Source organism: Lonchura striata, chromosome 2, assembly GCF_050655825.1.
Source record: "Lonchura striata isolate lonStrDom1 chromosome 2, ASM5065582v1, whole genome shotgun sequence".
NCBI classification, from domain to species: domain Eukaryota; kingdom Metazoa; phylum Chordata; class Aves; order Passeriformes; family Estrildidae; genus Lonchura; species Lonchura striata.
In genome coordinates, this window is record NC_140704.1 from 40,115,637 (window position 1) to 40,138,254 (window position 22,618).

Here is a 22,618-nt window from a genome sequence, read left to right on the forward strand (position 1 = left end):
GAAGCGGGGAGGTTATATTACTTCTCTCAGGACACTCTTCTAGGAGAGCTTTTGTCTTGCTATCCTCTTGTAATAGTGTTCTAATTAATATGAGAAGCTGCTACAGTCCCTTTTGTTGTTAGGACTATAAAGCAGCTTTGTATTTCATCCTCCTCTTCCCCTTAAAGGTCTGCTGCCTGCAGCACAGCTCTACACAGTGCTCATGTTGTTCTCAAGGCTGTCATGGGTCCTTTGGTCAGAGGCTAGAAAGTCAGCAAATTATTTGTCATCTTTTTTCCCAGCTTCCATACAGAGTGAATTTGATGTGTTCTAGTGGTCGGGATGTTCTTGTTCCTATAAATGTATATTAGTTTCTTGGGGTTTGGTCATTTTTAGAAAAATAACTAAAACCATTAAACTGACCAGCTGTGGTCCTTGGCCTTCCATGGCAATAAAGAACTTTTGCAGCTGAGGGTTTTGATCAACCACAGAAGGCTATTATTACAACTGTAGTCTTGTGCCCTATGTATTGTATGCAATGAGAACCATGACCACTGACCACTGAGATTTGCCAAACCCCACCGATTTTCTTTGTTAAAAAAAAAAAACAAGTCAGAAATGTTTCTTAGTGATATGGTGAATAGGGATGTCTCCCAGTTTAGTAATCTCTCTCTTTAATTCTTTGCACTGGGCTGAGGTTTTATGAAAAACAATTTCTCTTTCATGAAGGTATTCCCTTTTCTGTAGGTTTCTCCCCTTTTGTCTTTTTTTTTCCCTGCAAACTTGTAACTTCTTTATTTGTTGTTTATCGTCTCATCTGTTCCTTGAGGAGCATTCAGTCTTTAGTAAACATTCAGTGGTTCTATCACACGGATTCCTTGCCTGTAGACTTATAATTTCAAGGAGCTAGTGACTTAGCTGTAGTCCCTGGAAGCCTGCATTTAGTTATAATTCTGACTAACTTTTGTGTATGTTTTTACAAAATACTTCTTTTTTAGTATTAGTAGAATTTAGTTTTTGTTTTGTAACCTTTACTTGATTAGCTCTGTTCATCCACCTGTTCCTTTGTAATGTTTGATGGTACTTGGAAATTTCATCAGAAGGCAAGGTAAGGGTAAAATATCAAAGTATTAAATTGCTCTAACAAAAATGCCCAAGTTTGGGCTGGCAGAGGGAGAAGAAAAAGCTGCTACTAGCATTTGTCTGGCTAGCATTTGTCTGGGGTGATGTGGTGGTTCACTCTGTGGCGTAAGGCCAGGATCTCTTCAAACAGCCTACCCAGAATTCCAGGAAAAGTGTGTGGAGGATGTGGGTGATACCAAAGGTTTCAACTTTCAAATGCAGAAGGCAAACTGTAGGAAAATATGTTTCTTACTTGTCTGAAAATAATATTTTCATGATAAAATGAAACAGGAGTGTAATGCAGATTCTTCGGTAGGGACTCGTCCACAGGAATCTGGTATTAGATTAAGATGTACCTTTCTTAGTGCAGAATAGTGAACTTTCAAAAGGGGGGAATAAGTTCTTATTCTGGAAACTGTAATATAGTTGAAAAAAGGCAAAAGGAGTTGATGGTTTTACATCATGGTTGTGTCATATTTTTTGATGAAGTCTTGCTTCTGAGGTGTTCTTCGAAAGTTATTGCCATATATGTTACTGCAGAGATGAATAGCTTGAATTGATGATGATCTTGCAAGTGGTTGTACATCAGTATCAGAAATGCAGGTACTTTGCATGTGAAAACATTTGCTTTAGCTGGTATGTGTTATTTTTAATATTCGCACCTTATTTTTCTTAAATATTTTGTATAAATGCTAGAGATACTGACTTCAGTACAGTGTTTTAAGATTGTTGAAGGAAAATCACTGTAATTGTAATGCAATGGATAGTTTAGAATCAAGGCAAAATATTCACATATTTAAGACGTTCCAGTAGAAACTCACAAGTAAATACAGTACTGATTAAACTGAACATCTGCATTTGAGCTATTTGGAGAGGTAGTTTCAGAGCCTGAAACTTAGACAGTATAAGATGATTAAAATTGCTTGGGCTTTTCATAGAGTCACTTAGGCTCAGTTTAACATCATGAAGTCCAACCATTATTAAGTAATAAATATTTTCTAATTAAAAATACAAAAGCAAAATCCTGTAAATACAAACATTTTTAAAATTAGAAAAACCTGTTGAAACTGCTGATACTTCACAAGAGATTATTTTAAAAACTGTAGATGAGTTTATAAATAGTTTTTACTGTAGTTTCCTTTATGCTGTTGTATAATTACTTTTGAATTACTGTCATAGCTCTCTTCTCATTCTTCCTACTGGATGCTGCCCAGTGTCCTGATGTGCCCTCTCCTTTCTGCATTTTCAGCATTTGTAGACTTGACAACACGGGACTAAAAAGAAGGAATTTGCCTGGAGCACAGTTCTGTCATGGTTCTGGTTGTACTGGTGTTAACACCAGCAGAGCTACTTCTTGCTATCAGTCTTACGCCTCTTTCTTTTGAATAATCAAACAGAAGATTGAGTGTTTAACCTAAGAGAAAACCCGACAATCTTTTTTGACTGTTCTGGGCTATCAGGGAAGTCTTCTCTTTTTGAGTTTGTTTTTCTTTGCTTGCGTGCTTGTTTTTTTCCAGATGGCACTGTGTCCTATTTCCTTTCTCTCATTTAGCTGCATTCCTGCCCACTTCTCCTCTTTGTCAGTAGAGGGATAGCTGATCCTTACACTGGAGGCCTGTGATTTGTCATTGTGAAAACCGTGGATGCTTCTGGCCAGCTTTGCCAGTAGGGGAAGCCCAGCTGCTCTTCCCAGGCCCTACAGACTTCTCTCTGCTCCATTTCCATGTATGCTGTGGTATAAAAGAGCCAAGAGTGGGTCCCATCCAACTTAGGATATTCTATGATGCTAATTATGGGAAGTAGATAAGTAGATCTAATTACTCCAAAGTGTAAATCAGCTGAGAAGCAGTTTTTCACATGTATTTGGATTAGTTTTCTGTTTTTACCTGCTCACTCACTATGAGCTTAGGTGCATAATAATGATGACATGATGAGGGTGAGTGAGGGCAATGTGGCACTGGTAAAAATTCCCTTTTGGTGACAGGTGGCAACCCACTTGATTCACTGTATCTGTGTTTGTACTCTTTGTACTCCAAGCACCAGTATAGCCAAGATGAGTTTAGAATAAGTGTGGGGAGCAGAAATTAAGGCTGTAATTTGTGCCAGTGGTACTCATGATACTTCAGTCTTCTTCTACTTGTCTCATTGAATTCCCTCATGTGGATGTCTTTGGTGTTATACAGTAAACTGGATCAGGGAATTTACCTAGTTGAAAAATTACCTAACAGAAAATTTATTTACCTTTAAAAGAAATTAACTTCCACTTTCATTCACCACAGGGCTGCTGAGCCTGTCTGTGTGGGCAGAGGAAAAAGAGCATCATAGGGATGGGAAGAGGGTAGGAAGGCTACAGTGCCAGCTTGCTTTGACTGAAGTGAGTGGAGCTGAGGCACATAGCGTGGTGACGTGGTTCCGTCCATGTCATTCAGCTGAACTGATTTATCCTGATTGCAAAACATGCTTGGAAGTTTTCTGACAGCTTTGTTTTGTCTGTAGCCTATTTACTGTACCAAGTGTTTGGTACAGTAAGTGCACTGATACTCTGCAGAAAGTTAAAATTAAGGATATTTGTAATATTTTATCTGCAAAATAATATATTAGTAGAAATCTGATATTTGTAATATTTTAATATGAAAATCAGAGCATGGAAGCAAATCTAAATCATGAGCTATTTGTTTATAGTGTTTCTGTTGTATGTACAGAACAGAGGGGTATTTTTCTGCTGTAGAATAATGTTAAGGGGTATTTTTGAGGAGAAATGTCTTTAGTTCAGATTCTGTATATTGCTCATTGTAATCCTCTGTCGTTGCCAGATTCCACTAGTAATATCACATACAGATCATGTGCACAGAAAAATATTAGTATCCAGAAATAAAAGTATTTAACTGCTGTGCTGTCTGTAGCAGATTTTTTATTCAATAAGGCAGAAATTCAAATGTGCTGCCAGAATTTGCTCCTTTAGTTTTGGTTCACAGTGCATATTAATATTCAGGGCATACATATATGTTCATATTTGTATCTGAGCAAATTTCGGACTTTCCGTCCTTTTGATTTGTACCTTTTTTGGTACTTTCTACTGCTGTTTGTGCCAGTTTTAATGTACTCCTGTATGTTATGTAAACAATGCTGTGTTTTTTCTTTAGATCGACTATTTCTGATGTATAGAAAACAAATTTTTCATTTCTAAATTATCTTTTTTTCACTCTTTACAGGAAATTCTAAGCTGAGACATGTAGAAAAAGATGTTTTGATTCCACAAATAATGAGGGATCGAGCCAAGGAGCTGTGTTCAGATAAGGTGCAAGGTAAGAGTCAAATATTCATTAGGAGATCAGATGTACTCACTTTTGTGCCCTGAATATAATCCTTGTTTTTGCAATCATGTAGTGAGAGAATTAATATGTGTGATCTCTGTCTTATCAGCTCACTGTGAAACCAGTATTGAAGCATATAAATCTGCTTGTGTTGGCTTTGGCTGCTTGGGGATGTGGACTATTTTCCAAAATGACTTGTTCTCAAGGGCTGTAGAATTTAGGATGATTAATACAAAATTCTTCACATCTCAGTCTGGTGGTGACAGAGCAGTGCAAGAGTTACTGTGTTTCTGTATGAATAATTTAATACATATATAAATTCGATTGCCTCATGCAAACCTTCAATTAAGGCTTTTCTCATTATAACAAATTTGTTTAAATATTCCCAACTTACTGCATCCTTTCCTTGCCCCAGCATTGAAATGATCCATGCACATAAACACACACATATTACCAGAAAGATGTTGAAATAGGGTTATGCAGTGTACTTGTACTTCCATTTTCTTGTGAAGAGTACTGGACTCTTTAAATTAATAACTCTTTAAAGTGGTGTGACCAGCTGTGCTGAGAGCTGCTTACACACAGGTTAGCCAAGAATGCTGCTGTAGGAGGGATGTAAGAATGGATGAAAAGCCAGGGAATTACTCTGTACAAGTGTCAGCTTTCAGTAGATGGCATTCGCATCCAGTCATCCAGATCTGAGCTCTTTAAACTTCTTTTGTTCATGCACCCCATCAGTAAAAAATTTCTGACTCCACAATCCCAATATAGGTATATTCATTTTAAATTATGTAAATGTATCACTGTACTTGTATGTTATGTACATTATGAAACATAAAAACAGAAGTTAAAAAAGGATACAATAAAGAGGAAACAAGCAATACTTTAAAATATTTTAAGCTATTTATTAATCTAAAAAGATTACTGTTAATAATAGTACTTTTCATTGAGATCTTTACAACTAAACTTGCATCATAGTTTTTAAAGTCTTTACCACTGTCATATAGGAATTTTAATACCTGGTTCTAAGTTGTTTATTTCAACACTTGATCTTAATGGGTGTCATGCCTGGAAAAGATACCTTACAAAGATGCATAGATCCCCATAGAAGAAGTACATAGTTGCTTGCACTTACTAAATTTTACTTAACTATCCTTATCTTTCACTCCTATCCATAAGTTTTGCAAATGCTTTGCTTGAAATTGGGCGAATAAATTATATTCTCCCTTGATGTCAATCAGTTTTTCTTCCAAACTAATGAGAAGGTGTTGCATGTCAGTGTTTTCAACTCCCTAAAACTCTCCTCAGGAAGATTTTTAATAGGTTAGAAAGTTCTGTTGATATCCTTCTAAAGTGTACAGATACAGGAGGCTTTTGTAGGTGACACATATTTTGTTCACCAACAAAATTAAAACAAAAATTACATAATTAAGTGAACATATTCAAATACCTATTTTCAAAATACTTTCTCCAAAATGCAAGTTTCTTTTGCAAAGGAGTTACTTTCTTAGTCATTATTAAAATGACACCTTCACCTTAAAGAGACACATTGAGTGTTTAGTTTTTGGAAATTCCTGCTAGGTAGCAAACTACTCATTGCCACGTGTCATCAGTGAAAAGGTCAGTGGGTTTGGAGCGCTTGTCAAACCTGACACATTTTTTTTTAGAAAAGATAACTCTTTGAAGCACTTTGCCACAAGTTACCCAGAGAGCAAACCTCTCTGTGTTGCCAGGGATTTTGTGGCCCCTCCCCATCTCATTACAAAATCTGGTAAAGATGCCACTGTTTGAAGGCTCGTTTTTGTCAAGTTATACCATTGATGCCATCCTGTAGCACACTGTACAATCCTGGCTCCAACTACTTTGCTGCAATAGCTCACCCCTGAGTGAGGCAGTGAAGGAATTTCATGTGCAATGCTCTCTCTGTAGCCTTAATCTGGAATCCCTTTCTTATTCCAGTCAAAGCAGCCATTCCATAAGTAGTTATATTTGCACAGTTTTACCATAATGCATCGGTTTTTTTATTCAAGAAGCCACTTCCTGATGAGAATATATCTTCTCCAGTACATCTTTCCTTTAGTGGTTCACAAAAAAAAAGGAATTTTTGTGCACTTCATTGATGAAATGCAAATACCACAAGATGTGAGAAGTTAAAAACTTCTGTACTTTCATTAACTTATAGGAAACCTCCCACACTATGTAACTTGTTGCACACTTGTTTCTTCAAATCTTTATCATGGTCTTCTGTGCATCTTCCATCAGTATTTATTGACAAGGGAGTGCATTTTAGTTTGTTGTCATATTGTTTTCCCTGAATTATTTCAGCAACTCTTACCATGGCAGGAAGAACAATTGTTTCCCCAATGGCATATGGCTTTTTGTGTTTTGCTGTTATTTAAGAAACTTCAAAGGAAGTTTCTGGAGTTTTATCACTTGGGCACTCTATAACTAGAGTCAAGTCTAGGTAAAGTAGACCAGTGTATTTTTAAGCAGCTCTTTTAGAGGTTCACCAGAAAATGTTAAAAAGTAATATCTGCCAAAGAAAAGTGGCATCATGTAACAGGTGCCTTCCAGCACTGCCAGAAGGACTTAACAGACCTTTTTTTTTTTTTTTCATTTGAACAATAGTTGAGTCATTTTTACTTCAAATTCTGTGCCTGTTGGGGAAAAAAAATGAAGATTAAAAGTGTGGATCATTTGAAAGGCGTAGATTAAAAGTATTTTGAGAGCTTTCTATTGGTATAATATTGTTTGAGGTTAACCAAAGAGACTGTGTGAATGTGTTTTTCTCTTCTGAATTTGGGTAAGATAAGGACTTTGTTTTCAGCATCTTCATTTTCTGTGGCAGCAACCAATAGTGGAGGTTCTTGAGCTGTGACCTGCGGACCATTACCTTGCAGCTTCTCCATCTTTTTCCCTCCATAAATTTTAAAGCCAAATGTTATGATTTTTCCTTTTCTGTGATGTTAAGCAATATTATAATATCTTCCTTCTTTCTCCTGTTTAGTTTAGTTTTGTATCTTTAGGAAAATAAGGTTTGTGGATACATCTATATCCCTGTCATTCTTCTGTCGCCTGTAAACCAGCTTTGATCAAATTGTGTGAAAGTTAGAAGTGGAAACCGAGTATTTCTGTAACAGTTTTTTGTTATCAAATAGGTGAGCAAAACCCCACATTAATGCCTCTATTAAAATAAAAAGGTGGTAGAGAGATTCAGTTAATTTGTTGTACACCTTTTCATATGGGTGGAGGGGAGAGACCAAACCATGGCAAATGGAGCTTAAGCAGTTTTGTGATCAGTAGATTTACTATCTCATAAATCCATTGTGAGATTATTCCTGGAATAAATTTGTCTTGTTAGTACACAGGGATAGGTGTTAATCAGAGTAAAGAGTCTATGCTTTTTATGCTGTAAACAATTATAAGCTATGAACATAAGCTGTGTAATTAAGTAATCAAAGCTCTTGTGACTTGGTTTGTGTGCTGTGGAGTGTACACACATGCATGAAACGGAGTTGTTTACACTGAGGGCAGAGATATTCATTTAACTTCCTCTCAGTGTAGGATTTTTCTGCTTTATGTTAAGTTCATGTTTCAGAAACTCCTATTAGTAGACCTCTGTTTCTTTTTGTCTTTAGGAAATTGTGATGAATGCATTGGCACTGTAGGAAATAAAGCTATTCCACAAGTATGGGCCTTTACAATTGGCTTGATCAGGCTGGGTTCACATGTGTCCCTATGGGGAGCCCCTATACATTCAATAGTGCTCTGCATGAGCACAGGGTCCATCTGTACCCAGCCTGGTACCTTAGCCTGCAGCTATACCACCTAGAGCTGTGTGCTTATTCGAGCTAATAATGCAAGTAATGACAGCCTGTCCAGCACTTGTTCCACAGCCATCCAGGGAAAAGAAACCCCAAGGGTTACAAAAATAAATAAATAAAAAAGGTCTTGTTAACTTGAGAAGTGATCCTGCTACGCTAGTACACAGTTAAATGGGTAGCTCATTGATTTGCTTGGTTCTCAGCCTACCAAAATGGCTTAGGGAAGAGATAACCATGGAAAATATGTACACTCTGGTCATATTTAATTTTACTTAGATTATTTAAATTTACTTACAACTGTTTTTTCAGATTGTTCTGGTGTAAGTTCTTGTGTGTGCTGCATGTTTCTTAAGAATTTTGTAGCTCTGTTTAGAATGATTTCTATGTGATTTAAGACTTTCAAGCACTTTTTTCAGTGAAAATGGATGTATTAGTAATTTTGTTAACTTGGGTAGTAATTCTGCTAACATGCTTTCTGGGAAACACTAGTCAGTTTTCTGTGTATTATGTAAATATGTTTTATTGTGTTCATATCCATGGACTGTATGTGTGTATGTGAAATTGTGGGCAAAAGTGTCAAAAAACAAGCAAACTAAAAACCCTAAAACATTGTCATACAGGAGTGTTTCACTGTATTTTTACAAACTGTAGCATGAGTTTGCCTGAAACAGTATTAAATTATATATTTCTGTATTACCATATCCTTGCATTTCAAACCTAGGTAACTAAAAGGATAATTTGTTAGCCGTTGCCTCACTTACTGATTTTTGGAAATAATTTCTTAAGCAAGCTGTTTTCCTGTTTCGCTTTAATTTCCAGTTATAAAATGTAAATATGAGTAAGCTTCTTCAAAGCAAAATCATAGCAAATTTCAAGAACCCGGAGTTCACTATTCTTTTTCATCAGAATGGTGACCTTTAGCACATGAAAAGTTCTATAGTTTCATCCAGCTGTGCTTTGCTTTCCATGAGTGCATGCCCTAAAACTAGGGCAGCTCTGTGCCTTAAAACTAGGGACAGCTCCGTGCTCTAAAACTAGGGACAGTCATAGAAAAAACTGCTGTGGTTGATAGAAAAAGAGCTGTGGTTGATTCTTGATCATTTCTACAGAGAAGTTTATCTAATTTCTTGAGAGGGCTTACTCTGCTGTCCAAAGTTACAATTCTGAAACTGAACTTGATGGGGATGTTTTTGGTAACAGAAATACACAAACTTGGACTGTCAGCTTAATTTGATTTAATTTTGGGTTACTTGGCTTGAAAAATAGAAACGACTGACTGAGTTTGAGATGTTGTGAGTTTAGACTCTGAAGAATTGAGATCCCAAAAAGATATTACTGTCACAGAGTCACTCATGAAATTAATTCTGTATTATATTTATTGTAGATGTTTTGTGTATTTGTTGTATTGTAAAGCATTTCTGCCCACCTTCCAAAACCTCACAACATTTTTATTTTTTTTCTGAGAAAAGAGCAACTTGCTCTGGTGACAAGGGTTTTAAATTCTGAACTTCTTTCCTCTGAATTTTGTTGTCTGTTAATGTCACATCATCTGGATTTAGGCCTTTAAGGTCATGAAGAGGACCTGCATACATCTTCTGTGACTGAGACTCTTTTGTAAGGTTGAAGGATTCAATAGGAAATAGACCTACAGTCTTTTCAAGGTCTTGCAGGGACAGATAGTTCAACTCAGCCTGGTTCTGCCATTAGAAAGATGGTGAAGTAAATGTAGCCATTTCTTATTTTAAGCATATTGTGGGAGGCACCTATTTGATCAAGCTGACAAGTTGTTCTGTCCTTTTAAAAAAATTATTAATCTATTTTAAAACTTTTATGAGGGAGACATAAGGAAGATATTTCCACTTGTACCGAGTTGAGGACCTTCACTGGAGAATGCTGTTGGTTCTGTTTTGGTTCTGTTGTTTGGAGGTGCTGTATAATTAAAGCAACTGGAGTTACATTACTGAAAAAAATCTCATAATACTTGGCCGGGCTTTAAAAATGGTTTGGAATGTGTGGCTGGAAAAGGACATTTCCAAGCAACCATCCTCCTCTCATTCTCCAGATTTCCCATTAGCCCTCTCCTCCTCAGGGCTCATGTTGATACTTAGTGAAGATGATGGGATGCAACACTACTGCAGGCTTCTCTACAGTTGAGCATGACCAGTGTCATCCAGAGTTTTGATAATGTGCAGTTACTCAACAGTCCTGTCACTGACATTATCTCTGTCCCCGTAGGGGCCACCTGCTCTAGACCATGACCCTTACACCTGACATAGCAAGGTCCATAAATCCAAAGAAATTTCTGATTGAACTACATGTGGTACTGTACATTTAAATGCCCAAGCATACCTTTAGATATTCCTTCTTAAAAAACCCATTATTTTTAGATATACTTTCCTATCAGAAATGCAGATAATGAAATGTGTGAAATCCTTAGCAAATTTTGCTTGATGTTGCTTACTTTCCTTGGTATTGCAAACTGAGTTCTGTTAATTGTTACCAACCCTTGTTGAATGCTGAGGGAGGATTAACCTGTTGGTACTTACAGTTCTGACTTCAGAAGATGCTAAGACTGGTAGAGGGAATTACATGACAGCTCTACTTAAAAATTTTGATGAGTGTTCTTGTCTTATAGCAAATTAAAACTAAAATCACCATTTAAAGCTCAACTTTGCTCATCCACTTTGCATCACTGTGAAAATACAATCCTTACAATTTTTTTTTTTTCAAGTTCACATCTCCTAGGAGTATCTGGGAACACAGTGATTTTCTAACTGACCAAAGCAAAAAGATCAAGTGACTGATAAAAATCAATGAGTTAACATGACAGCTGCTGGTACCTTTTTTTAAATTGAGCTGCTGTGATCAGAAATTGTTTGCATGTGCTTATATTCATATTACACAGTTTGGTGGAAAACCTGAGAGGTTACAGTGGAAGAATCACAGATATTTTTATGACCACATTACCTTTCTCTTAGGAGGATGAAAAATAATTTGCTGCATTATCTGCAACTCCATTTTTGTGAGAGGAAGGTTAGTATAATTTGAGATCACAGTTTCAATTCAGCAACAAAGCTGTAGATGGAGAATGGAGGAAAACTGTTGTCCTCTGTTGCTATATTTATTATCTGAATATTGACATATATTATAGTCATAGCACGTGTGACCACATGACATTATATGAAACTATTGATATTGCATTATGTTTTATGTGTTCTGCAATTGTCAGTTATTTAAATTATTTTAGATGTTTTGATAGTGTACACTTATATTTAGTACTGGTAGTAAATTGCTATGAGCTTTTTTTCTGGCTTGCATTCCTTGAGAGTAAGATGCTGAATCTTTGTATGATGTTCTTATTTGCACACAATAGCTTTTATTTTGAAAAAAAAAATATTCAGTGATATATATTTCCAGTGAACATTTACTCTCATCACATTTAACTATGTGAATTAATACAATCTCTAGAGGGATTATGGTATATTGAGCTTTGCTCCAACAAACTGGGCAGAGAGAACAGCTATATGTAAATTAGAATTTGAAGAAATGAGATTCTAGATTTGTGTGTGATTGTTTGTTTGTTTGAGTGAATGATAACAGCATTAGCTACCCTAAGTTAATTTATAGAAAAGAAATATGAATGCATATTGTCTTGCTTGATGATAGAAATTTCAGTGTTACTGACTAGTTTTGAACACTTGAAGAAAATGTCCAGGGAGAGAACTTGCCTGGTGTGATTATTTTTGTTCTTCCCCCCATCCATGTCATTTCAACTCAGTGGATGACAAGAAATGGGTCAGACTGCTGCTAGCTTTACCACTGCAACTTAGTTGTGTGGGTTTTTTTTTTTTTTTTAATTTTATTTATTAGGGAAAGGAACAGCTTTTACAGGGACAAAGAGAAATGAAATCACTTTCAGTGAAAGAAAGAGGCCTCATTATAGCCACCAACAGCAGTTATTGACAGCTACACTTCCTATTAACAAGGAGCATTTAAGAGTTTGGCTGTTGGATCTTTGGACTTGATCTAATTTGCTAGCATTAATTAGTTTCTTTTGAGCACAGACACTTGGTGCTCACAGCTATAGATTTAGAGGACTAATTAGGACAGAAAATTGAACAGAATGGGGTAAGGCATTAACCTTCAACCATTACCAGCTGGGGCTCTGATAAAGACCACAGAGTCCAAATGCTCCTATTCATGCAAAGAGTACTTTAATGAATATCAATTTCAGCCAGGTTGCCATATCTTACAAGCCCCATTTCGATTTTGATTCTCTTACCTGGTAGAGATTTTTATGTATAGATTTTAAAGTGATATGGGTAGTTCAGAGCTCATAGATGAGAACCTCAAGAGGTTGCCTGTATTTTGTGCAGTCTTTCAATTTGCTTTTCTCAAGTTACAAATTTTATTGGTTTCCAGCTAAGATCCCAAATTTCAAATTGATTTCCCTGTCCAGCATAAATATATTAATATAGCCCAGATTAATTACATGTTCTTAACAAATCGTGATGTAAATAGAAGATGCCTGTGTGTTTTTGGATTACTGTAGTACATGGTAGTAATATCCATGATAAGAGCACTCACCAAGCTAACTGCTGGAAGTTGAACAGTAGGTTTGCTTCTTTTGCAGCTCTTATGGTGAGATACAATTATTGTATTATGGGTTCAGTTGGTGATGCAGTTTTAGGAGGAAAACTATTCTTCCAGACTGGATTAATGTGTTTTAACATCTGCAGAATGGGAATACTTTAAATGTATATAAGGAAAGAAAAAAACTAATTGCCCTTGTCCTTTTGTAGCATTTCTTGGATTGCTGGAAGAGTTGAACTTGAAATTAAGCACCCGAATCATCGGTTGTTCCTACCCTTTAGTCATATTACTACTCCCTGACAAATTCCCCATTAATACCGAATCATTGTTGCTGTCTTCATTTGACTTCGGAACCTGGAAATTCCTTGCCCAAAAGTTTTAAAATGTCTTCTATATCATAATTTCTCCAAACTTGTTTTTTCAGGAATTATGCCAGCATTGATTTATATGCCTTTTATGTGCTCTAATTATTTCCAGTTCTCCACTAGTACACTCTACCAGGTTAGGTTGAATAAGCTGGTTTTGTGTCTTAAGGTCCTGGTGAGTTAAGATTGGCACAAACTGTAAAAATAGAGGAATGCAACCTTGCCTGTATCTAATGATCTTGGGTTATTTCATGGTATTTAGATCAGTCTTTAGGCAACTGTGTGAGGGGAGTGTCCATAGTGGAGGAGACATGGTCACGTTCTTCTCCCAACAGAAGGGTGGGGGTGCTGTTCCAACCACTGACGAATACTCAGGTGTTACATACAGTGTTTGCTGATCTCTCAGTTTTCTTTTCCACTCGACACATTTTGATTCTTCTGTGTCAGTCATTCTTATTACTGGCAAGCGAGTGCAAACTTGGGATTCTGTGAGGGGTTTTTTGCATCCATTCCATTGATGGTGGCGATAACCTATGGGTGCAGTGTCAGAGTGTTACAGTGAGGTGTTACTGTGGCGTGGGTGGACAGAGCAGTGGCAGTTCATGTGACTCACAGTGGTTGTTGTTTTAGCCACCTGTCCTTAACAATGTATGAAGTAGTTGCTCTGAAACTTTGTATTATAAACCCCTCTTAGATACTACATTCAACAGTTACACAGTTAGCAGTAAGTGTAAATAAGTTTTTATACTTTTAAGAGGTCATGTTATATTCTCATTGCTTGTGTATAAATATTTATGTTGTATATGAATTATTAATATTACCCTGGAGTTAGTTTCACACAGAAAATAGGTTATTTTTCAACTATTGAAGTCAGAATATGTTGCGTAGGTGCCATTAGGTTCAGCAGTGGAGAATAAAACTTAGTTTTGGTCAAAATATTGCTTCTGTGACTTCAGGAATACAATAAATAGTGAGCATTCAGGCAGCCTAAAAGGAATATATAGACCTTGTATTCAGCATAAGGTGATAGGGGAAAGCTTCTGTCTATTCTTTAGAAAACATATGAAATTGACAGGAGTATTTGCCAAAGAAAATTGCTCTTCCAAATCTCAGAAATTGAAATGAAGCTCAACAGGAATTAATACTAAATGGAAATCGGAATAAGAGTGAATAGTGTAGGAGTTGTGATTTTATGTGATATGTTTTTATTTAATGAGACAGTGGATTATGAGAGTTGCACTGTTGATCTCCTGTATGTTGAAGAGTTGAATTTTTGATCTCCTTTATTTTTGGTCTCCTATACTTGTTGTACATATCTTTCTGTAGAATGTTACAACTCAGGAAAACCAGTCCAAAAAAAAAAAAAACAAACAAACAAAAAAAAAAAACCCCAAACAAACAAAAAAAAATAAAAAAATGGGCAGGAATCACAGATCTTATCAGACAATAAGGGAACACAAAGTTGAAATATAGATTGGGAGCTACGCCTATTTTCAACAAGATGTGGTGTTCTAAGTGTTCTTCATACTTTTTGGTCTAAGTGTTTTTCATTGTTTTCCGAAGAAAAATAACATCTCAAATTTTTATCCTGTTTTGGGATGGAAACATTTTAAGCTTCTTCTTACATGTAGAGCAGTAGTTCTAAAGATTGCTTAGCTCAAACTGAGGGAGTTGTCCCTCTAGCACTTTTTATTTGATGTAGTAGTTAATGGGTCCTATGGTAACAACACTGAAAATGCACAAGTGGTTTTTTTTAATGCTACAGACAGTGTTGTCTGTTGCTGCATAAAACTATGTTCTTGTACATTATTTTTCAGGTCATTTTAATAACAACGACAAAAAATAATCCTCCTTTTTCCCACCATCAAGTTTAGTTTTGTTGCTGTTGTAAATGCCTTCCAGTAGTTGTCTCTGTGGTGCTGCAGATAAAAAGAGTAGGAAGATTTGTGCTCTGAAAAGTGTTTTACTTAAACGTCTTATGCCTAAGAAGGGAGTCAAGGCTATAATATTGTAAGGTCATAAGACACTTGTGCTTGTATTGTCATCCCTCTAACTTTAGCAGTCCTGCAGAAAAGAGCACCTGGAACATTTGGATGGATATCTCTACAGGAAGTGTAATCATGTAACAGAAGGCGAGAGGTGTTTTGCAGAGCTGCTCAAAGGATAGGAAAGAGGATGATCAAGGAATGCTAGAGCTGTACAGACCATTGGAGGTATGGATGAGGCTTTAAATTTTTGATCAGAGAACAAGAAAAACAGTTTAGCTGCTGTGTCCTAGATTTGAGTGAAATACTAGTAAAGGACTTTAAAGGAATCATGGAAAGGAGGGAAGATAGTCTGATTCTGATGGGATAATGAATAGGAAAGAACCTATATGAAGAATTTTGAAGGAGAAAATGTAGAAGACCTGTGCATGAAAATTTCCCTTGGATGGGGTGAACAAAGTCTTCTCTTTGTATTTATTCATTTTATTGCAAAGGAGTTGAAATGGTTATAGGGAATTTGGGACTTTAATTATGGTATTAAAGAGATCTGCCTTCTTATCTTTTTCTTAAAATGAGTATAAAGAAAAAATTCTTTAAGTCACTAATGCCTATTTTTTTGGGCTTCTGATAATCAAGTTCAGGATTTCCTTGTATTACTTTTAACATCCATAATGTTGTACACTTTATAATTTCTTTTCTTTCTGGCAGTGATCCGGAATTTCCCAAGGAGGTTCTAGTTACTCTTCTTTTCCCTCCTCTTCAATATACACTAAATAATGCTCTTCAAGCTTTCAGATCAACAACATATTTTAGGGATGTTTAAATAGTCCTTTTTGAAGCACAAAATCAAAAATTTATTGTTACATTTGCATGCCAGGCTTGATACAGGTCAAAGGTCCTGCTTTGTTTCCTGGTGACAGAAATATCCCATGCTCTTTGCTGTAATGGGATGCTTGTGAAGTTGGTGAAAATAAAGCACTGTAAGGCTGTGGCTTGAGATGTAGTCTCACCTATGGCTGTAGACTGTCAGACATTTAAACAGTTATTTTAGGAAGACACAGCTAATTTTTGCAAAAAGAACTTCTGAATGCTATGGTTTAATATGTGGGAAATGTACAGAAAGTGTATAATGTGGAAAGACACAGAGAGCTGAAAGCAGAACTACTTGATGCAATCTAGACTGGTCTAACTATGCTTCAAAAGCATGTACTTAGTTCTGTGAAATGCTTATCAAACCTGAGTGCCCTTGGAGGGCACATTTATCAAGCATGAAAGGATAGCAGGTCTGCAAAAGACTTTAGGAAGACATTTTGGGCCATTCTCTTCTCTTGGGGCGATAGCTAGTGTGCCTGTGTTTGTTGTGTATTCTGGTTAATGTTTCAGCTACTATAGCCTGCTTCAGTGCTCAGTTCTATTTTTCTATTTTACCAATACAAACCAATTTTTTATTACAACAAAAAGAATGCTTTTTGCTTTCTAAGTTTTTTTGGGATTAAATGTCTGAACTAACTTTTCTTTGTATGTCAAGCAATTTGTGTTCTCAGACATTGGACCAATTCCTGGCAGTGATCTGAATAAAAGCAGGACTTTTAAACGGAAGAAAGAGGATGATCTGGTTTATGTTAAACAGGCAAAAAGGAAAAAGAAAAATCTTACTCAGTAACCATCCTGGAAAACTATTTCTATCAGAGTCCCCAAAATGGCTTAGGGAAGGTGTTGAACCCTGAGATTCCAGAGTTGTTTTCAGGAGCATGAAGAATTTTAAACACAAACCCCCAAAATCTTTAATGCTGTGATGTTAAAAATGACATTTAAATTCACAGGGAGAACTCGTGCTTTCAGCTTGAAGAAAATTATATCCAGTAAACAGGAGTGACCACAGTCTGCAACTTCAAACTTTGTTGCTCATTACTTTTCTTCCTGCCTTTGGGGTGATAATTTTTTACAGTGACTCTGACAGCCAAGTCAAAATTATTCATAAGGCCAATGGTGAAAAGAACTTTTTATTTTTCTCTGGTGTAAATTATCTTTGTCATGCATCTGATCTGTCCTGATTTCCTCCCTGTGCTTCTTCACATTCTTCTGAATGGTTTGGGTTTTTTTACATTAAATGTAGGCTTCAGCATATATCTAGTTAATGAACAGAAATTTACCATTGCTTTCAACAGAATATGGAAAAGAGGAATGCAAAAGAATGGTATAGCATTTGGGGTTATGTAACTTAAGATTTAATTAGTAAGTAACTACTCTGTAATGGGGTGCTAGAAGAGCTCACAGCTTCTCTGGTATCTTTAATGACTTACATCAAAAATCCTATGTTTAGAATATTTTATGTTAGCTACGTGTAACAATGCTTCATGACAGTTGAGTAGTATAGTAGTATTAATGGCTCTTCAGCTTTTTCTTTGTAATAGAGGTGTCCCCATACGTTAGAAAACTATTCCAAGTTTAAGGAAATTAAAAAACATGTTCATGTATGTATGTGTGATGATTTTTTTATATTTTATTTTATACATTCCAAACAGCTTGAGGAAGTTTTGAGTTCTTTGTGGAGACTGACAATGGTGTGGAAAAGATGCTTTTGCTTTAGCAAGACTGGTGTAAGTTAATTTTGATATGCTCCATCTGTTGAGTAACTATAAAACTTCAGCAGTTTTAAACCAAAATGCTGTTGGGGGAATCTGTCCTCTTCACTCTGCTGTCAAATTCATGCAAATACTACTTACTGTGCACCAACCATTTAGCAACGTTCATTGTTGGGCTTGGTAATACTTGGTAAATTGCAACCCTAAAAAATAATTTTTGCACTTCTATAGAAGGAAGATATTTAACAGAGTTGTGAACTTTTGCTTTGTCTACCTTCTCCCAGCAGATGAATAGTTCTGGTCTTATGATTTTCTTTTCTGCATTGGTTTCAGTGCAGTGCTGTTTGTTACAGCACTGCACTGATGTTACAGATCTCTGTGTCCCTAATGTTTGAGTTGCAATGACTTGACTTGCCTGAAAGTAATTCAGCCACTCTAATAAAGAGGAGATATAATTGCCTCTGGGAAATGTGTTAAAAGTACTTAAAGGTAGCAATGTTTGGGTTGTGGTATCAGGTTCACCCAGATCCGTTTCACATACGCAGTAAATAACAGTGACTTCTTTTGTGTGAAGCCGGTAGAATCCCCATGTTTCTAATGTAATATAGTCACTGTCTTAAGTTTGATTGTAAGCTTGATACATTGATGTCTGGATTCTACTGTGTTATAAGGAGATCTGATACTTATAATCTTTTGTGTGTCCAGACCTGAACTGATTGTACAATAACATTTTACTTGGGCATTTTTGTACTAACAATTGTCAAGTCCTCAGGTCTCTAAGCCTTGGCTGAAATTGTGACAAAAAAGTCAGAATAAATACCTAAAGGTTATTGTATTTCAAGCAATCAGAAGTTACTTCATCCTGTTCTGCAGTATTCAGAGAGGAGACCCTTTTAAGTGGAGCACCCTTGGAGACTTATGTCAGCTCCTCAAACTCCTCCTTTGATTTTTGGTTAAGTCATGTAGGATGGAAGACATCTCATCCCAGTTGTAGTCCTCTCTATCTCTTCCCTGTCCCCTTACCCCTTCCATGTCAAGGCTCAAGGTAACAAGGACATGAAGGCACTTTCAAAATCAGCTTTGGGTGGGACATGGAAATTTTGGGTGGCTAAAATGAGATAAAGTATATTCTACTGGTAGTCATTCTTAGTCTCTGTTCAGACATGTAAGAGGAGATAAGGCCATAAATGAAGGAGGACTGTCATGATCAAAGCATATGGGACATGGCATTGATATGCATAAAGCAAGGATGGCAGTGCTATCCATTTTTGTTTGTGTATTTGATCTCCTGCAAAAGCCTTGTAGAAACCCTTGGACTTTGCAGGCATTTCCTAAGGATTCCTTTGAGCTGTTTTTTCCTGTGTGTGTCTGGTTGCTTCCATATCTAAGGAATCCCATTGGTTTGTTAGTGCCTTCTCTAACATCAATATGTTTGCAGGTTCTGTGCAGGCGTGGACTGACAGGATAGTAAGTGTCTTTGAGCTCCCAACAAAATCTGATTGGAGTAGGGGAAAGGCAGTTGCTGCCTGCTGGTTCATGTCAAACAAGGCTCAGCTGGACACTGGTTACCAATTTAAAATTTGGGAAGAGCACTTGTAATTGAATATAGGCTTTTTACTTTTACAGCTCCGATTACTTTCCTTTTTTTTTTAAACTTTGACCACTGGCAGCAGTCCTGGACTAAAGATCAAAATCTAAATGAAGCCATTTTACATAACTAATTTGACATCTTGTTTCCCATTTAATCACTGTTTTTTTTTCTTTTTGGTCACCAAATATATATGGCTGAAATCATGGTATGTAGGGGAAAACAGGCAAATAATTTCAACAGTGTAAACTTCGATTTATAAATTTGAGACTTGCAACCAGACTGCTGTACGAGAAAACAGATGCCATGCAATAAGTTAATACTAAGCTGAATAATAAACAAGATGTATTGTTAAAGGTCTTTAATGCAAAGAAAGTGATTTCAGACTTTCATATGCTTGTTTTCTGTCTTTGTTTAAATGAAGCCTTTGCATGTGTTTTCTTTATTGTTCTCTTTTACGCACATTTGAGCTTTGTTGGGTTGAGGACAGTCTCTGGTTGGGCAGTGGTGATTAACTTACACTAAATAGGCAGCAATAATGTGATTTGAGAATGAAAAGGATTCATTTCTTTTAAATGAGGGGAAAAAAAAACAAGGTTGAAGGAAATAGTTTACATAATCTGTAAACTAGTTAAGGAGCTGAATATTTATGCAGGTTGAAATTGAAGCTTAGTTGCCCTCTAGGGGTTTTACATTAATACAGCATATGCTAGCTTTTGGGTGTTTTTTCTTTCTTTCAGAATAAAGGTGAGACAAGTCTTTGGAAAAAACTTACATGCTAACAAATGTGTGGTGATAGAGGCATGTGTACATCTGCATTCAGTGAGTAAAACTCATTTAGTTCAAAACCCAGAAAATGGAGGAAAGATTTTTAGCTAGATTAGGTTCTTTTTAATTTCATTGTACCAGTGGAGAATGTACTAACAGTCAATCAGTCATAGCACTGAAGTCTCAACCAGGAAAGGTCCTTACTTTCAGTCAAAGTAAACAGGAGACAGAAAGTCACAGGGGGTTGCAATGGCAGCACCAGGACCCTCAGTCAGTTTCTGCTCATGTCCCAGCTGCTGAATGCTGCTTCAGATTCTTGTGTCCTCAGCTGCCACTGAGTAATGCACAGATCTTCTGTCACTTCTGGTCTTAAAGCAGGTTGAGCCTGGATATTAGTCTGTGATTAAATGTGTTAGAAATAAACTTCATCTCCTTCTTTAGAAAGCAATTGACAAAACCAGTAGTTCTTGATTGCTTGGATAGGCATATGATATTTCATTGGAAGTACCCTCATGCCATAGGAAGAGTGTGACAAATGGCTTCTAAGCTGGAGCGACATATATCCCCTTGTCTTAACTTTCTGTATCTCCTTTGCCAATGATTTTGTAGCAGATGTGCTGCTAACATACTTATTTGAACAACTGCTAAATGAATTCATAAGAGTTCGGTTGTATTTCTAAAAATGGAAACCACATCTTTGTGATAGTTTTGTTATTTCTTTCATAACACTGTTGATGCTGTATTTGTATGTTGATGGTCTAAAACGTTTTTGCATCAGAAACAAGATAATTGGAGCAGGCAGAATAGGTGGACTTAACTCCCTCCTGACAAAGATGAATCCCTCTGCACACAGCTTGAGGAGCACAGTGTAATCAACTTTCAGAAGGTAGTGTCCCTGAAGTTTCAGTTTACCAAACTACACCTGGATTTGTGCTAGTAAAGTCAATGTTCTTACACAGATTTTTATGCCATATGCCTATTAAGTGTTACACTGCAAAATAGTTTCTCTCTTTTGTGGTGTTTTCATACCTAGTTTCTGGTGCATTTTGTTTTGCTTGGTAGATTTATCAAAGACTTGTTTGTAAATCCCCTGTCTACCAGTATTTTATTTTATTGTCTTCAAAGTTACAACTTTTATTCTGAAGAAATGTACCTGGTTATTGTAGTCCTTTATTTAAAACATTTTACAGAAGATGAAAGATAACTATTACAAAGTTATTACCAAATTACCAGATATTGCTGAGTTTTGAGTGCTTTCCTGCCACATGGTCTAAAGTCATCTCTTCAACATCATGAAATGAATAGGGTAGTCTGAAATTCTAAATGCCTCCACAATGGCATTCTAAATGCCTCAATTATATAATTTTATTTGAAAAAGTAAGTTTACATACTTTATCACACTGTGGCCACAATTGCAGGGGTCGAGTTACTCTTCACTGTTCACTTCAGAATATGGACACAGCAGAATTTTTTTTTCCTGGAAAATTTGCACTTTGGTTTTGTCATCCTTGCTGGCACTGAGTAGTACCTCAATCAGCAGGAATTCTTCCATGGTGAAGAATTCCTGCCTCCGCACCAGCCTATGGCTAGTCAAGCTTTGTCAAACAAGACATTTACTGGAAAGTACATGATAACTCTTTTGGAGATGTTGGAACACTGGTTGGGGATGAATTGTACCTGTGAGGGAAAGTAACTTCCTCTTTTAATAACTGTATAAATATTTTATATTCTGTATATTGGGAATATTCTATATTCTCAAAAGACCCGAGATTTTGACCCAGCTGGAACCAGTTTCACTTTTCCTTAGAGGATATTTTGTTTCATTCAGAGGAGTGAGAATTACTGCAATCACCAACCTTCGGTGTTGGAGCTCCGAATTGAATTTTGGAAGTCCATTAAACTGAACTGGGGCAGGGGGAAAGGAGGAATCCCTGACACAGCACAGTGTAACTAAGAGCTGGTGTCATGCCATAGTGGAATAGCTGGGCAAATGCCTCCTTAGGAGTTCTATAAATGCCCTGCTCTACCCCCACCGTGTGGTAGAAGGACATTATTGTTACTTCTTCCACTCCCTGAAGCTCTGTTTTTGAGAACTAGATATATTTTACCTTTAGAGTTCAGCTGAAGAGTCAGTCTCTATGGGACAGAGGGAGGGGATGTTGTTTCTTTAAATCATCTGTTATCCGAACTTCTCAGCAGTCCCTGAGCGGCTCGGCAGCTCCCGAAGGAGGCGGGGGGATAGGCAGAGGCGAGGCTGCTCTGCGCAGCTCAAGTTGGATGCACTTGTTTATATAAAAGCAGGCAGTGACAGACAGTAGCCATGGGGGAACTTGCATTTGTTCCAGTTCTGCCTCTTCCAGCGCCTGGTATGGTAACGCATGATGTCAGGGATACTTACTGCAGGGTGGGAGGAAAATTAGATCAAGTCAGTCTTAAAGGAAGCAGTTGTTTAAAACCAGTGCAGTTTAACCTGGTGGCTGTGCTTGCTGGGCTTG

General features: G+C 36.7%; 1 protein-coding gene across 1 annotated transcript in view; it reads left to right on the top strand.

Moving 5' to 3' along the window:
- CMC1 (C-X9-C motif containing 1) overlaps window positions 1–22,618 on the top strand; it is a 40,540-nt gene that overhangs the window by 6,788 nt on the left and 11,134 nt on the right. The window contains exon 2 of the mRNA XM_021536545.3: window positions 4,314–4,406. Coding sequence (XP_021392220.2) covers window positions 4,314–4,406 — 93 coding nt within the window. The remainder of the gene's footprint in view (window positions 1–4,313; window positions 4,407–22,618) is intronic.